Below are 17,188 nucleotides of genomic sequence, written 5' to 3' on the forward strand. Positions count from 1 at the left end.
GCCAAGGTGGGCAAATCACTTGAGGTCAGGAGTTTGAGACCAGCCTGGCCAACATGGTGAAACCCCATCCCTACTAAAAATACAAAAATTAGCTGGGCGTGGTGGTACACACCTGTAATCCCAGCTACTCAGGAGGCTGAGGCAAGAGAATTGCTTGAACCCAGGAGGTGGAGGTTGCAGTGAGCTGAGATTTCAGCACTGCACTCCAGCCTGGGCGACAGAGCGAAACTCAGTCTCAAAAAAAAAAAAAAAAAAAAAAAAAAAAAAGGTGGGAAGCTAAGAAAAAACACAGTGGCTGGAAGAGAGATGTAAATTAAAGGGAGGCCAAACAAATGAGAACCTTCTCTCCATAGTCCTCTGCCTTGGAAGAGAATTAACTGACTTAACTACTGGCCCTGTCATTTGAGGTCTAAAGTGGGAGGAGCTGGAGATCCTTCCTGGAATGTCTCTTTAGTATTATGTATGTCTCAATATTTAGCTTCTAGAAATTTGTGTACTGTCATTAATTCCTTAGTCCCCTCCCTAAGTGCTTTCAGATCTACAGAGGACACTCTAATTTGTATTTAAAACACATTATAATGATAGTCGGAGGTAAAGTGAAAACTGTTGATCATCTTCTATGATCCCAGATAATAAGAATGTTTCAGTAACATACCAGAGACACATAAAACATAAGGAGTGTATGTTTAATCTGTTTTGTTGTCATTGTCAAATGCAGTGAATATATCTTGGACCTACTGGAAAGTGGAAGAGAGAAGTTTTTAGTATTTGCACACCATAAGGTGGTCCTGGACGCAATTACGCAAGAGCTTGAGAGAAAGGTGAGCTCCCTTTGAAATTCACCATGGGCTACTTTTGCCATGTCCCAAGTTGTTCTAAGCAGGCTTAGGTCAGATCCAAGCAAAGTGAGACCGATGGCTTCAGGAAGCATTGCTGAAGACTTTCTGAAGAAGAGTTCTTCTTGCTTGTAGAACCACAGTGGGGTCAAAATGTTTCCCCAGCCATGTCATTTTAACTTCCTCCATGCTCCAAATAGATATCCCAGGAGTCTTGCTTTAGGAACATCTCCCAGGGGCTGTTCCATTATTCTGCATAAATAATTACAAAGTTGGCAAGAGAGGAGATAGCAAAATTGTCCTTTTGTATGGAGACAAGTATTTATGTGAATGTTTTCCTCTTTTCCTTCCTTTCATTCCTCCTCAGCACTGTCAAAGCACTTTTATTAATTGCACATGGCAGTGTGCAGACATTAGTAGAGAGTTTTATGGCTCTCCTGAAATTGAACGAAAGGGATCTAGAAGGATTTCCAAGGATGTTTATGAAAACTGAACACATTTCATCCCCTTTTCATTTTTGGTTAAATTTAAGGCTGTAAATTGCTCTTTGTCTTCCCTCATCGTTTATATTTATATAACATTTGAATGTACTTTAAGAGTACAGAGAAATATACAGCAAATACCCATGTATCTCCCACCCAGATTTAATAAATGAATTTATTTCAAGGTTTTTTTAGATTTTTTATTTTGAGGCAGAGTCTTGCTGTGTTGCCCATGCTGAAGTGCAGTGGCAGGATCTCAGCTCACTATAGCCTCTGCTTCTCAGGTTCAAGTGATTCTCGTGCCTCAGCCTCCCAAGTAGCTGGGACTACACCACCTCAGCTGGCTAATTTTTGTAATTTTAGTAGATATGGGGTTTCACCATGTTGCCCAGGCTGGTCTTGAACTCCTGGCCTCAAGTGATCCACCTACCTCGGCCTCCCAGAGTGCTTGGATTACAGGCATGAGCCACCACACCCGGCCTGAAGGTTTATTTTTTTAATAATAAAATACTTAGGTCCCCTCAGTATTCTAACTTTATTCCCCTTCCATCTCTCCAGCAATAACATCACTATTATGAAGGCAATGGGTATCCTTGCCCTCCATGTTGTTATACTATATTCTAGGAGTATGTATCCATAAGCAATTTATCATCTCCTTTTTGCTTATTTTTAAAAATTTAAAATAAATGACAGCACGTTGTAATTATCCTGCAACTTACTTTTTTCTCAGCATTGTTTTAGAGATTTCTTTTTTTTTTTTTTTTTTCTGAGACAGTCTTGCTCTGTCACCCAGGCTGGAGTGCAGTAGCACGATCTTGGCTCACTGCAAGCTCCACCTCCCGGGTTCAAGCTATTCTCCTGTCTCAGCCTCCCGAGAAGCTGGGACTACAGGTGCCCGCCACCGTGCCTGGCTAATTTTTTTGTATTTTTAGTAGAGACAGGGTTTCACCATGTGTTAGCCAGGATGGTCTCGATCTCCTGACCTCATGATCCACCCGCCTCGGCCTCCCAATGGAGATTTCTTTATACTGCATTACACGTATAGTTCATTCACTGTAACTCTGGAATTGTATCTCATTGGATAGCTATACTGCAGTTTATCCATTCTCCTGCTGATGGTTGCTATCGTGTGAATATTATAGTAGGTGTATGTTTGTATCTATGCATTTCTTTATGGCTTGTGTATGTGCTTTGTGTAGGGGAGGCATATTCAGGCATGCTCTTGCATGGTTATTAAATAGGTTCATCTTCATACTAAGTGTTGTCAAATTGCTCTCCAAGGTGGTCATTCACATTTATAATCTCACTAACGACATATAAGGATTCCTGCTGTTCTGTGTGCCCATTAACACTGGTATTATCCGACTTTTTAATTTTACCAATCCAGAGAAATGAAATATCATCTCATTCTTGCTCTAATTTGCATTTCCCTGACTACCAGTAAAATGTGTATCATTTTATTTATTTATTTATTTATGGCCATTTTAGCTGTCTCCTGTGAATATTCTGTTTGTATCCTTTGCCTGTTTTTCTGTTGGATTGTTTTTTTTCTTACTGATTTAGGAAAATTCTTTATAAATTCTGGATATTAATGTTTTATCAGTTATCTTTTTATTTTTTAAATTTATTTTGTTGGGGAGGGGGGTCTCGCTCCATTGCGGGGGCTGGAGTGCAGTGGCTTCATCTTAGCTCACTATAGCCTCCGCCTCCTGGGTTCAAGAGATTCTCATGCCTCAGCCTCCTGAATAGCTGGGATTACTGGTGCGCACCACCACACCCAGCTAATTTTTTTGCATTTTTTTAGTAGAGACGGGGTTTCACCATGTTGGCCAGGTTAGTCTCAAACTCCTGGCCTCAAGTGATCCACCCGCTTTGGCCTCTCAAAATGCTGGGATTACAGACGTGAGCCACCAGGCCCAGCTGGTTTAATTGAATTCTAATAAAAACTCCAACTAGATCTTTTTTTTTTTTTTTTTTTTTTTTTGAGGCAGAGTCTCACTGTATCTCCCACACTGGAGTTCAGTGGCACGAATGCTGCTCACTGAAGCCTCAACCTCCTAGGCTCAAGTGATCACCTGCCTGAGCCTCCCTAGTAGCTGGGACCTCAGGAATGTACCACCACGCCTTGCAAATTTTTAAATTTTTCTGTAGAGACAGGGTCTTGCCATGTTGCCCAGGCTTGTCTAGAACTGGGCTCAAGCAATTCTTTTGCCTCAGCCTACCAAAGTGCTGGGATTACAGGCATTAGCCACTGCACCCAGCCTCCAGTTGGATTTTTTAAAGGGAACTTTATACTGTTACTCCCAAGAACATCTCAAAAAAAAAAAAAAAAAAAAGCAGGAGCGATATCTAAACAACTATGAAAAAGAAGAGCAATGTTGGAAGACTTGTCCCTTCAGATATTAAATATTAAAATCTGTTATAAAATACCAATAATTAAAATTCAGCCGTGCTGGCCCCAGAGAGATGGCCAGATGGTGGAATAGAATACATGGACCTTCACCATAAATGGAAAGCAAATACATGATCAAGGAATTGTCACAAATCCGTTTTCAATTTCTTCAACAAAGTTTGGGTAATTGCCTAAATAATTGGGGGGTGGGAGGGTAGATGAAACTTTACCTCACTGTTTACTATATTAAATTCCAGGTGAATCAAAGATCCTTGAAACCATAAAGTATTAGAAGAAAATACCGACGAACAATAGCTGATCACTGGGTGGAGAATGACTTTCTAAGCATAAAAACAAAGAAATTACAAAGGAAAAATTGATTTGAATTACCTAAACACATGTATTTTTTCTGTGACACATACACAGTGATTAAATTTTTTTTTTTTTTTTTTTTTTGAGGTGGAGTTTTTGCTCTGTCGCTCAGGCTGGAGTGCAATGGTGCAATCTCAGCTGACTGCAACCTTCGCCTCCTGGCTTCAAGCAATTCTCCTGCCTCAGCCTCCCAAGTAGCTGGGACTACAGGTGCCTGCTACCATGCCCAGCTAATCTTTGTATTTTTAGTAGAGACAAGCTTTCACTGTGTTGGCCAGGCTGGTCTCAAACTCTTGGCCTCTGGTGATCCACCCACCTCAGCCTCCCAAAGTGCTAAGATTACAGGCGTGAGCCACCATGCCCAGCCCACAGTGGCTATGATTCTCTTGTACATTTGTACATTTTCGGAGGGCAGTTTGACAGTAAATTAAGGCGTGCACTCAATTTTTCAAATTTTACTTCTAGGAATTTATCCTAAGGAAATCATCAGACTAGTCAGATTTATAAATGAGAATATTAGGCATGCTGTTTATAATATTCAATAATTAAAAATCTAAGTTTTTATCAACAGATATACTATTAAATAAATTATAGTCCATTCAGCCATAAAATATAATGTTGATCAGTGGTTCCTAACTTTGGAGATCATTGAACCCTATAAGAACCTGAAGAAACTCCAAAATTGAAGGTCTTGGTATCTGGTTAGTATATATTGCTATCGGAAGATGTCCATACTATGGACAAAAAGCTGTTGTATGTATAATAATTTTTAAAAATTGTCATGTTGTCCGGGCGCAGTGGCTCACGCCTGTAATCCCAGCACTTTGGGAGACTGAGGCGGGCAGATCACCCGAGGTTAGGAATTCTAGACCAGCCTGGACAACATGGCGGAACCCCATCTCTACTAAACATACAAAAATTAGCTGGGCATAGTGGTGCATGCTTGTAATCCCAGCTAGTCGGGAGGCTGAGACACGAGAATTGCTTGAACCTGGGAGGCAGCAGCTGCAGTGAGCCGAGATCCTGCCACTGTACTGCAGCCTGGGTGAGAGACAAGACTCTATCTCAAAAATAAGATAAATAAAATAAAATAAATAAAATAGTCATCCATAGAAAAAAGCCTGATTAATATATACCAGTACATTAATGATGATTATCTCTAAGTAGTCATCATTATCTTTTTAGTTTTTCTGTATTTTTGCAATGAGTGTGTATTATTTTTATAATAAGAAAAATTACATTTTTAAAAATAAAGGAGCATTTAGAAAACAATAGAAAAGTAATAGAAGGAAATAAGCTAGGGAAACTATTAGCCACCTCTGTGACATACAAATAATGGTTTTTACATGTAAAGGTATTTCCTAACTCCCAGTAGGAAAAAAAAAAGGGGGCAACCTGTATAAATAGATAGTTCATCAAAGAAATGACACCAGTAGCCAATTAAAAGATAATGAAAACACCCAATTTCACTAGTAATCAAGTTAGTGAAAAATAAAAAAATTTTTTTTTTACCCCATCAAGTCAGTAGAGGTTTTAAAAATGTGCGGTGCTCACTGTTGATGAAAGTGTACCAAGATGGACATGCTAATACATTAGTTATTGGAAAGCAATTTGGCAATAATATCAAGAGCCTTAAATTAAGTTTTTTCTTTTTGCTATCGTACTTTGGTTTGTAGTCCAATCTAAGAAAATCACCAAAAATTGGCATCCTCTTAAAAACTTTCCATTTTAATAGCATTATTGAGGTATAATTGACATGCAGTAAACTGCACATAATGTGTACAATTAATGAGAATCAAGATAGGAAACATATCTGCCACCCGCTGCCCCCGCCCCCAGAGTTTTCTCATGTCCCTTTGTAATGACGCCCTCCTGCCCCTTCCCTCACCCTCCTATCCTCAAGCAACCTCTGGTCTACTGTCTGTCACTAAGGATTAGTTTGCAGATTTTTAGAATTTTATATAAATATGGAATATAATGGAATATAAATGTGGAGAAAAGGACATTCAGGATGTACTTTTTTTTTTTTTTTTGAGATTTATCCATGTTGTGTGTCTCGTTCCTTTTTAGTGTTCACTCCTTTGTTTTCCTTTTTTTTTTTTTTTTTTAGGTTATCTAGACCTGCAGATGTTCACTCCCTTTTAGTGCTAAATAACATCCCATTGTACATCGTCTGTTCACTTGTTGATGGACATTTACCAACATATCCTTTTAGGAAAAATTTGAGACCCCTAAATCTGCAGAAATAGAATGGTTAAATTATGCTGTTGCTGCATAATGACAAAGGGCCATTAAAAATGATATTTTAGAACACTTAATAATACAGTTTTACTTATAATGTGTTTTATTGGGGGAAAACAGGATATAAAACTTTTTATTTAAAAGATGTATATACCATACACATCAAAAAAAGAGACAGGAAAAAGTAGATTGGTTAGATTACTAAATGTTTTTATTTTCCTTATCATGTTTATCACTAGCAAGAATAAATAAATGCCATTTAAAAGAAAATAACTAAACTAAACATGCAGTTACCATACAACACAACAATTGACTTTTGAGCATTTTTCTTTGGGAAATGAAAACTTAGGTTAACAGAAAAACTTGTACACACATGTTCATAGCAGCTTTATTTGTAGTAGCCCCAAATTGGAATCAACTCAGATGTCCTTCAACAGATGGATGGTGAAACTATGGTATATCCATACTGTGGGCTATTTCTCAACAATAAAAAGAAGAAAATTATTGATACAGGTAACAACTTGGATGAATCTCCAGAGAGTGCTGAATGCAAAGGCCCATTCCAAAAGGTTATATGCTGTGCAATTTATATAACATTTGTATAGCATTCTTTTTTTTTTTTTTTTTTTTTTTTTTTTGAGACAGAGTCTCGCTCTGTCACCCAGGCAGGAGTGCAGTGGTGCCATCTTGGCTCACTGCAACCCCTGCCTCCCAGATTCAAGTGATTCTCCTGCCTTGGCCTCCTGAGTAGCTGGGATTACAGGCGCACGCCACCACATCTGGCTAATTTTAGTATTTTTAGTAGAGGTGGGGTTCCGCCATGTTGGCCAGGCTGGTCTCAAACTCCTGACCTCAGGTGATCTACCTGCCTTGGCCTCCCAGAGTGTTGGGATTACAGGCGTGAGCCACTGTGCCTGGCCTATAGTACATTCTTGAAAAAAAAAAAAAATTGGCCAGGTGCAGTGGCTCACGCCTGTAATCCCAGCACTTTGGGAGGCCGAGGCAGGCGGATCACCTGAAATCAGGAGTTTGAGACCAGCCTGGCCAACATAGTGGAACCCCACCTCTACTAAAAATACAGAAATTAGCCAGATGTGGTGGTGTGCGCCTGTAATCCCACCTAGTTGGGAGGCTGAGGCAGGAGAATCGCTTGAACCCCAGGGGGCGGAGGTTGCCGTGAGCCAAGATCATGCCACTGCACTCCAGCCTGAGTGACAAGAGTGAAACTTCATCTTAAAAAAGAAAAAGAGAAAAAAATGTTTTTAGAAATTCAGGTCAGATTAGTGGCTATCAGGAGCTAAGGACCGTGGAAAGAGGAGGGAGGTAAAAGGATCCTTGCAATGCTGGAATTGTTGAGTATCTTAACATTGGAGGTGAATATATGAAAACCTACACAGGTGATAAAATTGTGTAGAACACACACATACAAGTAAAACAAGAAATCTGAAGATCAGTGGATTGTATAGAAGTCAGCATCCTGGCTGCGGTATTATACTATAGTTTTTATAGAATGTTACCACTGCAGGAATCTGGGCAAAGGCCTAAGAGGGATCTCTATTATTTCTTACAATGGCACCTGAGTATAAGCAGTCATCTCAATACCAGTGTCAATTTGAAAAGAAAAGCTCTGAAGGCAGGGGCCTCTGCTGAGCTGGAACCTGGTTCTGTGCTGGAGCTGTGGCTGGGTGTGGTTTGCTGAGAATCCCCCGGGGCTGTTGCCCACCTTGCTTCTGCCCCTTGTTCCTGCAGCACGTGCAGCACATCCGCATCGATGGCTCCACCTCATCAGCTGAGCGGGAGGACCTGTGCCAGCAGTTCCAACTGTCGGAGAGGCATGCCGTGGCCGTGCTGTCCATCACCGCTGCCAATATGGGCCTCACCTTCTCCTCGGCTGACCTGGTGGTGTTTGCTGAGCTGTTTTGGAACCCAGGGGTAAGAGACGCAGAAGACTCAGATACTCCCCAGGCATGCTCATGGCTGTGGGCAGGAAGCAGTGAGTGTCGGTCGGGGAAAGTGTGGTTTCCTTTTTATCCATTCATTATACTTCCCACAAGTCAGTTTTCACTTCCTTTACGCACTTCTATGTTGATTGACTAGTCTCTTTTTTTCTTTTTTTGAGACAGAGTCTCTTATCACCCAGGCTGGAGTGCAGTGGCATGATCTTGGCTCACTGCAACCTCCGCCTCCTGGGTTCAAGCGATTCCCCTGCCTCAGCCTCCCGAGTAGCTGGGATTACAGGCGTGAGCCACCGCGCCAGGCAATTGGCTGGTTTCTAGATTTTCACAGCAACCTGTAGGATTATCGACTCCATTTTATCAACGGGAAGGTTGAAGTCTTCCAGGGCTAGAAGGAATCTTGACTTCATGTCTCATAGAAGGAAGTTAGGGCACCGAGAGCTCAAGGGGTGAGGCAGGACTGCACTGCCATAACTGAAGAGGGCACTTGGTGGCACCAGGTTGCAGCCCAGGCCTCACGTTCCAGCCTGTGCCCCCTTTAGTAGCCATCATTGTGAGCTGCTTTAACAATGGACCTCACACAGAGTGACAGCAGTGAGGGTTTCCTGGACACCACCATTGGCCTCACCTGACCAACTGAGGACAGAGATAAGACATTTGTTTGAACTCTTAAATTTTTCTGGTAATCTCCAGAAAAGTTATATCCCCTTTAATATTTATATAATATTTAATAATATTGTGGTTTTTATTGGCTACACATAAGAGACTACATTAATAATGGGTAGACCTTGAGGGTGAAGCCATTTTATACAAGAAATAATGCTCATGATGTTAGGTGGTTTTTTTTTTCTTCTGCTTTTTTGAGACAGGGTCTTGCTCTGTCACCCAGGCTGGACTGCAGGGACTTACTGGCTCACTGCAGCCTTGATTTCCCGAGCTCAGGTGATCCTCCCACCTCAGCCTCCTGAGTAGCAGGGGACTACAGGTGCATGCCTCCATGCCTAATTTTTGTATTTTTTGTAGAGATGGGGTTTCACCATGTTGCTCAAGCTGTTCTGGAACTCCTGGGCTCAAGCAATCTGCCTGCCTCGGCCTCCCAAAGTGCTGGGATTACAGGCGTGAGCCACCACATCCAGCCCTTAAGTATTTATTATAAGGCTTACCACTATATTAAACCACCACCCTATGCCCAAATCATGGATAGCCTCTCCCTTGTGTGTGATGTTTTTATTTATTTAGAAGATAACTTTTTATTTCACACAGTGAAGAAATGGAAGCGTGCAGGCCTCCATCACCAGCCCCTCCCCATGCAGCCTGATGGCAGAGCCTGTGCCTCTTCATTTGCAGCACCTAGCTCAGTGCCCAGCACTGAACAGCCACCTGCAGATCTTCTGCTTCAGATTCCAGTTCCCCAGCCTGGGCTGTTTTGGGTTCTCTCTTTTGTTAAAGTGGCAGGTCATTTGTAGGTCTGAGATGGTAAAGTGCAGGTTATTTCTAGGTCTGAGACAGTGAAGTGCTTTGAGGAGGGAGGGTTGTGGTGGGACTGGAAATGGGGTGGAGAGGAACCATACCTGCTATGGTGGATGGAACTGCTTCAGGCCTTTACCTGCCTGTCTCAATTCCTGGACACACAGGTGCTGATCCAGGCTGAGGACCGCGTGCACCGCATTGGACAGACCAGCTCCGTGGGCATTCACTACCTCGTGGCAAAGGGCACAGCTGATGACTACCTTTGGTATGGCTTGGTTGGGTGGCCTGGCAGTTGGAGTCGAGCAAGGGTGGAAACTGATGATATGTTTACTTTGCTCCCAAAGTGCTTCTGCTTTTGCTAAGTAAGGTCTTTAAGGATCTATAGAAAATTGACTAGTAATGCCCTCCTGCTTTCATCATGACCATATTTGGCCTCCCTCACTAGCGTTCACTGGTGGCTTGCAGGGTGCATGCGGAATCTTATAGCAATAAGGGGTTGTGGCTCCTTTTGCTGCTGGTCTGAGGCAGGGAGAAGTGCTGATTATGACAAAATATAGATGGAATTTAGTTTGTAAAACACCCTGTTCCCAGCTGTGAAGGCATTTGTTAGGACAGGGTGACAGTCTTTTACCTTTTATGATGTGCATTTATCTGGTGGGCACATCTTACATTGCTGCTGCTGGACCACAGGGAGAAAGTGGCTTACCCTGGACCGTGTAGTGTACTTCGTTAGCAGAGCTGGAGTAAGATTTTCAACCCTGGGGTTTTCTGTCTGTTACCTAAGTGAAAAATCTCAAAAAGCTTCTTCCCCTTATCTCCCCCTTCCTGATACAAAATTTCTTGATTATCTCATTTGTTTCCACTGCTTGTCTCTGTTTCCAGCCTTATGACTAAGGCTTTGCAATGTGTGGGGGTCACTCCTACTTCCCTCTTTTTAGTGGATTTGTTAATTGGGCAGCTCATAATACCACCAGATTCAAAATTGTGTTGAAATGAGGCAGCATTTATTGCCTACACATCTTCCATTAGAAAGAATATTGAACCTGATGATATTCTTAGCCCTAAATTGGAGTTTTTACAAATGAGAGGGGGCAAATTTTTCAAGATGGGTGTTTGCACCTTGAGAGATGCAGAGATGTGAAACTGTAAACAAGCCGTTGTCCCATAAGAACAAGGAGGGTGGCCTCATTTTCATTAGTCTGGTGGTTCTGTGCAGGTTGTATTCACTGCAGCTCATTTCTCCCCAACAGGCCCCTGATTCAAGAGAAGATTAAAGTTCTGGCGGAAGCCGGGCTTTCTGAGACCAATTTTTCAGAAATGACAGAATCCACTGATTACCTCTACAAGGTAATGCCAGCACATGGCTCTTCACCCCTGGAGCAGAGGGAGGCATTAAGCTGTCTGCCAAGTCTTTGGGTCCTGAGTAGGAGGATGTGAATCACTCCTAGGGACCTCCCCCAGCCCCAGAGCTGAAAACAATGGCCTGCAGTCATTCTCAGTTGAACCATGCATGCATCGCTTTATGGGGAAATGATGGCATTAGCTCCTACAGCTGCTGACATTCCCGCACAGGCTCTGAATGCTGCCTCTTCCAGCAGGCCATTAGAAACTGACAAAACTCCCCATGGCAAATGTTGAATTGTTTCAAAAAGTACACAGCAACACCACACAGAGGGCTGCCACAGGAATGCATCCCCAGCACAGAATGGGGAGTGTTTAAAATAGGGTACTGGCTTCATAGAATATATTTTCCCTTCTGTCATTTTATTTATTCTCAGTGTCTCCCCACTTGATAGAGGGGTAAACTGAGACATGGCAGTATAGTAGGTTTGCACAAAGTCACAGGGCATGTGAAGCCAGCCCAAGGAAGAAGGCTTCCTGACTTGGCCCAGCATTCCTCCTTTGAGCTCAGCCCCTTGTTGTAAAGGAGTATAAGAGGCATCCCTCCATGACCAGGCAGGCCTTGTCAAAGGTGCTGAGGGGGAAGGCTGTTGCCTCTGAACAGGACAGCCCTGGGCCCATCATGCCTGCCTGGTCTCAGTGCTGCAGTCCAGTGGCTGCCACAGACTCTTCCTCCCCCATTTCAGTGAAACAGAGTGGAGGGAGCAAGAGACCCAGAGCCTTCCAAAAGCTTGTTTTCCTTCCCCAGCTTGGATTGTTGGCCAGAAGTTGAAAACTAGGAGTATGCCCTCCTCGAGCATAGCTCATGGTTGAATTGTTTCTGCCAGGAGAGTTTGAACCAGGTCTGAGCCTCATGCAGAAAGGGGCCTTACGGTAGCTTATCAGGAAAGTGAAGCACCTCCTCCTTCCTGTGAAATCACCATCAGAATATTGAGTTAGGCCACACGTGGTGGTGCACACCTGTAGTCCCAGCTACTCCAGAGGAAAAGGTGAGGATCACTTGAGCCTAGGAGGTCAAGGCTGTAGTTAGCCATGATGGTCACTGTACTCCAGACTGGGCAACAGAGCAAGAGCCTGCCTCAAAAAAAAAAAAAAAAGAGAAAGAAAAAAGTTTAAATAAATAAGAAGTTGAGTTAAATCTTATCGTTGACACCAAGACTTAAGACTCTGTGGATCTGCTCATTCACTTACATTTATTTAGCAAATAAATTCTTTCTTTGCAAGGATTTATTTGCTAAATATTGGGATAAATAAGACTCAGATCATATTTTTAAATGCAGACTGCAAATTATCCTTTCAGACATATATAGTTAATAAGCCAATTTTAAAACAACCTTATTTTTAAGCTTTTTAAAGAACTCTCCAGTTCAGCTGAATGGTAAATGGTAACAGAGCCTAGGTTATTATAAGCCTTTTGAAAAGAAATAGTCTGAGCAGGCATAGTGGCTCAAGCCTCTAATCCCATGCTGAGGCGGACAGATGACTTGAGCCCAGGAGTTTGAGACCAGCCTGGGCAACATGGTGAAACCCCCATCTCTACAAAAAATACAAAAATTAGCCAGGCATGATGGCACATGCCTGTATTCCCAGCTACTCAGGAGACTGAGGCAGGAGGATTCCCTGAACCTGGGAGGCAGAGGTTGCAGTGGGCCAAGATCACACCACTACATTTCAGCCTAGGCAACAGAGATAGACCTTGTCTCAAAAAAGAAAAAAAAGAAAGCCTATTTTTAAAGGATTCTCACTTGAACTCATTTATTCCTCCTTGCCTTTCTCTTACTCTAAATTGGTTAAGCATTTCTACCTAAAATATAAGTACAAGGTAATATAAATGAGTTTTATCAATATTTTGATCAATAACTATATCAATTTATTTTTTAATTAAGATGGGGCTGAAAATTTTATCAACTACTAGAAAAAGAAAATGTTGCTTCCAATATAGGAGACAAAAGCAGAAGAGGTTATATCTCACTGAGATAGCCTTCCTTCTGAGAGGGGAAATGAAATATTAATCTGATCTTGGAACTCGCTTCCAATTAATTATGCATGCCCCGAGTCAGCATACAGTGTTGCCATCATCATAATCAAATGCACATTAGCAGCTTTTTCTACTTGGAATAGGCTGCCTTGCAGGGTGGCGTTTCCTTGACATTGCAGTCATTCAGAAAGAGGCTGATGAGGGCATCCTGGAGGAGGACATGTGGGTTATTTGGGGGTCAGCCTTGATGATCTTTCATGTCATTTCCCTCTCTGCAAGGCTGGGATCCTGAAAGGCTAGGAGATTTCGGGTGCAGGTTAATTGAATAATCTGGAGTTCTTACATGACAGGCTGTCATGATCAATTTTCAAGGAACTCTACTTCACCAATGTGAAGGGATTTGGTTAAGGAATAGTGAGGAACAGTGGCCGGGTAGGTTGAGACCTAATTCTATAAAGGCCTGAAAAGCCAGGGGAGCAACTGTAGACTTGATGAGGTAGGGACAGCGGAGCCCAAAGACATGACCAAAAAAATCTTTAAAGGAGAGCCTGGGGGTAAAAATCAGCTGGCCAAGATCTGTAGGCTGTTTGAAATGGGAAGGAGCCTGAGGCAGGAAGCGCAGTTGAGCTGTTGCAAATCCATGCAGTACCAAGTGATGTGGCCCAAGTAAAGATGGTGCCTGAAGGAGAGAGGAGGGAACTAATGGGGGGAACAAACTTGCATGAGCCGAGGACTCTGTTTGCCTGGATGATTTCCACCTGGGAGACTACGAGAATGCAGGTAGACTATAAAAACTAGACTTATGGGAAGAGAAGCTGCTTTGAGAATATAGGAGATGAGAGACCATTTGATTTTTTATATTTATTTATTTATTTATTTAGAGACAGGGTCTCACTCTGTCACCCAGGCTGGAGTACAGTGGCACTATGCTGGCTCACTGCAACCTCCGCCTCCCAGGCTCAAGCGATTCCCCCCATCTTAGCCTCCCGAGTAGCTGGAACTACAGGCATACGCTGCCAACACCCGGCCAATTTTCTGTATTTTTGATAGAGATGGGGTTTTGCCATGTTGCCCAGGCTGGTCTCTAATTCCTGAGCTTAGATGATCCCCCCACCTCGGCCTCCCAAAGTGCTGGGATTACAGGCGTGAGCCCTCGCAGCAGCCTTATTTTTATGTATTTATTTTTTTTTTGAGACAGAGTCTCACTCTGTCACCCAGGCTGGAGTGCAGTGGCGTGATGATGGCTCACTGCAACCTCTGCCTTGTGGGTTCAAGTGATTCTTGTGCCTCAGCCTCCCAAATAGCTGGGACTACAGGCACGCACCACCATGTCTGGCTAATTTTTTGTATTTTTAGTAGAGATGGGGTTTCACCACGTTGGCCAGGCTGGTCTCGAACTCCTGACCTCAGGCGATCCATCCGCCTCGGCCTCCTAAAGTGCTGGGATTATAGGTGAGAGCCACTGAGCCCAGCCAAAAGATCATTTGATTTTAAACCAGTTTAGTTTTATGAAACTGTGGGATGTCAGTGGAGATATGGAAAATATACCTCTAAATTGAAAAATGGTCAAAGTTGGAAATTTAGATGTAGGAAAAATCGGCAGAGGGGTGATAGTGATCGTGTGTTGTGGTTGTATCCACTGGGCATGGTTTTAACACTACACCATTGTCATCAATGTATAGATGCAGTTGGTGGGTATTTTGATTATTTGTAATTTAAGGTAATCAGAATAGGTACACATATCTACTTATGAATATGTTAAATGTGTGTATGTTTTTTCAACTACTTTGAAAATTAGGTATAAGCCATGGCTGAACACAGAGATTTGGAAGTATGGGGGGCTGGGCACATGGTGGCTCACACCTGTAATCCCAACATTTTGGGTAGCTGAGGTGGGCAGATCATTTGAGCTCAGGAGTTCGAGACCAGCCTGGGCAACATTTAGTGAGATCCCATCTCTTAAAAAATTATAAAAATAAAAATAAATTTTAAAATAGAGATTTAGAAGTTGAATTACACCTTAACTGACCCTTAGTAGAGAAAGGCTTTGGAGGAAGTGAGATCTTGGGTGCTATTTCAGTATTGAAATAATGATTTGGAAAGTTCAAAGGGAGAAAACATTTCCAATGTAAATTATAGCGTGAGAGCAGCTTCTCTGTTGCACTCACAACCATTTCTTTTTCCTAACTCAATGAGCACAGAGAGGGTAAGATGTCAGACACTAAAACAGTGAGGCTGCTTTAGTGATGGTTTGCTAAGATGATGCACACTTGCCATCGTGTAGCTCCCTGACACCATAAAATGTGTGGTCTCTCATCTTTATATTCTCTCATCAGCCCTAGTGGAGGAGAGTCAGTGTTGGAGCCTGGGCTCTTCCTTTTATCTTTTGTTTTCTTTCTCTGATGAAGGACCCAAAGCAGCAGAAGATCTACGACCTATTCCAGAAGTCCTTTGAGAAAGAAGGAAGTGATATGGAGCTCCTGGAAGCAGCAGAGTCCTTTGACCCAGGAAGTGCTTCAGGAACATCTGGAAGTAGTTCCCAGAACATGGGAGACACCCTGGATGAAAGCTCATTGACAGCCAGTCCACAGAAGAAAAGGAGATTTGAATTTTTTGATAACTGGGACAGCTTTACGTCTCCCCTGTAAAAGGGGCAAAAAGAAAAAAATAAAAAGCATTTTAAAATCATGGAATTGAAATAAAATAATGTATTTTGTTTTAAAACTTTTTGCGCTTCTCTTGCCATTGCAGCAGTGCCTATGCCTGTGTCCAGGCTCAGCAGGAGACCAGGCCGAGCATCAGCTTTCCATTCCTGTGTCATTACGTGTGGGCTTGCTTGGGGTCTTAACCTCCGCTCTTCTGGCTTAGGGATGGACACAGCGAGTTGTAGTAGTGGGTAATTCATGTTCTCTAAAGAATGAGGTCCTTCCTACACAGTCCCCATAATCTAGAATTTTAAAATTTAGTGACTCAACAAATATTTATAGGGCACCTAATTTGTGCAGGCACTGTCCTAGGTGTTGGTAGTCATTCATCCAACAAAAGACAAAAGCATGAGCCTTTGCCGAACTTACGCAGTGGGAGAGGCAATGGTTGTAGGTTCTCTTTTCCAATATAACTCTTCATGGACACTGAAATTTGAATTTTATTAATGTTCATGTATCACAAATTATTTTTTTTCTGCCATTTAAAAATGTGAAAACCATTCCTTGTTTACCAGCTGTACAGAAACAGACAGTGGGCTGGAAGTTGTCCACTGCCCATAGTTTGCCAATCCCTGGTTTAGAGCAGCGTGGTCCATTAGCAATGTAATGCAAGCTGCATATGTGATTGTAACTTTTCTAATAGAACATTTAGACTTAAGATTAATAATATAGGGAGGCTGAGGTGGGAGGATCACCCGAGGTCGGGAGTTCAGGGCCAGCCTGACCAACATGGAAAAACCCCGTTTCTACTAAAATTACAAAATTAGTCTGGTATGGTGGTGCATGCCTGTAATCCCAGCTACTTGGGAGGCTGAGGCAGGAGAATCACTTGAACCCGGGAGGTGGAGGTTGTGGTGAGCCGAGATTACGACATTGCACCCCAGCCAAGAGCGAAACTCCGTCTCAAAAAAAAAAAAAAGATTAATAATGCATTTAACCCAATATATTAAATATATTATTTCAATTTACAAACAATATTTAAAAATTATTAATGGGAAATTTTACATTCTTGGACTGGGCACAGTGGCTCATGCCTGTAATCCCAGCACTTTGAGAGGCCAAGGTGAGTGGATCACTTGAGGTAAGGAGTTCGAGAGCAGCCTGACCAACATGGAGAAACCCCATTTCTACTAAAAATACAAAAATTAGCCAGGTGTGGTGGCACATGCCTATAATCCCAGTTACTCAGGAGGCTGAGGCATAAGAATCACTTGAACCTAGGAGGCGGAGGTTGCAGTGAGCCAAGATCGTGCCACTGCAATCCAGCCTGGGCAACAGAGGAAGATTGTCTCAAAAAAATAAAAAAGAAAATTTACATTCTCTTTTCTGAACTAAGTCTGAAACAATGTATTTCAT

The 17,188-nt window shown here is 42.5% G+C and overlaps 1 protein-coding gene across 16 annotated transcripts in view; it reads left to right on the plus strand.

Moving 5' to 3' along the window:
* The window catches only part of SMARCAL1 (SWI/SNF related, matrix associated, actin dependent regulator of chromatin, subfamily a like 1), a 71,004-nt gene extending 55,153 nt beyond the window's left edge, over window positions 1-15,851 (plus strand). For 13 of the 16 annotated variants that reach the window (XM_001153124.5, XM_063790741.1, XM_009444243.4 and 10 more), the window contains 5 exons: window positions 719-821; window positions 8,073-8,255; window positions 9,913-10,013; window positions 10,999-11,095; window positions 15,536-15,851. In XM_001153124.5, the coding sequence (XP_001153124.1) occupies window positions 719-821; window positions 8,073-8,255; window positions 9,913-10,013; window positions 10,999-11,095; window positions 15,536-15,775 (724 nt within the window). In that variant the 3' untranslated portion in view covers window positions 15,776-15,851. The remainder of the gene's footprint in view (window positions 1-718; window positions 822-8,072; window positions 8,256-9,912; window positions 10,014-10,998; window positions 11,096-15,535) is intronic. The other 3 variants (XR_010149877.1, XR_010149876.1, XR_010149878.1) reach the window with 1 other exon arrangement.
* Window positions 15,852-17,188: the final 1,337 nt, after the last annotated feature.

The sequence above is a fragment of the Pan troglodytes genome, chromosome 13, assembly GCF_028858775.2.
Source record: "Pan troglodytes isolate AG18354 chromosome 13, NHGRI_mPanTro3-v2.0_pri, whole genome shotgun sequence".
NCBI lineage: Eukaryota > Metazoa > Chordata > Mammalia > Primates > Hominidae > Pan > Pan troglodytes.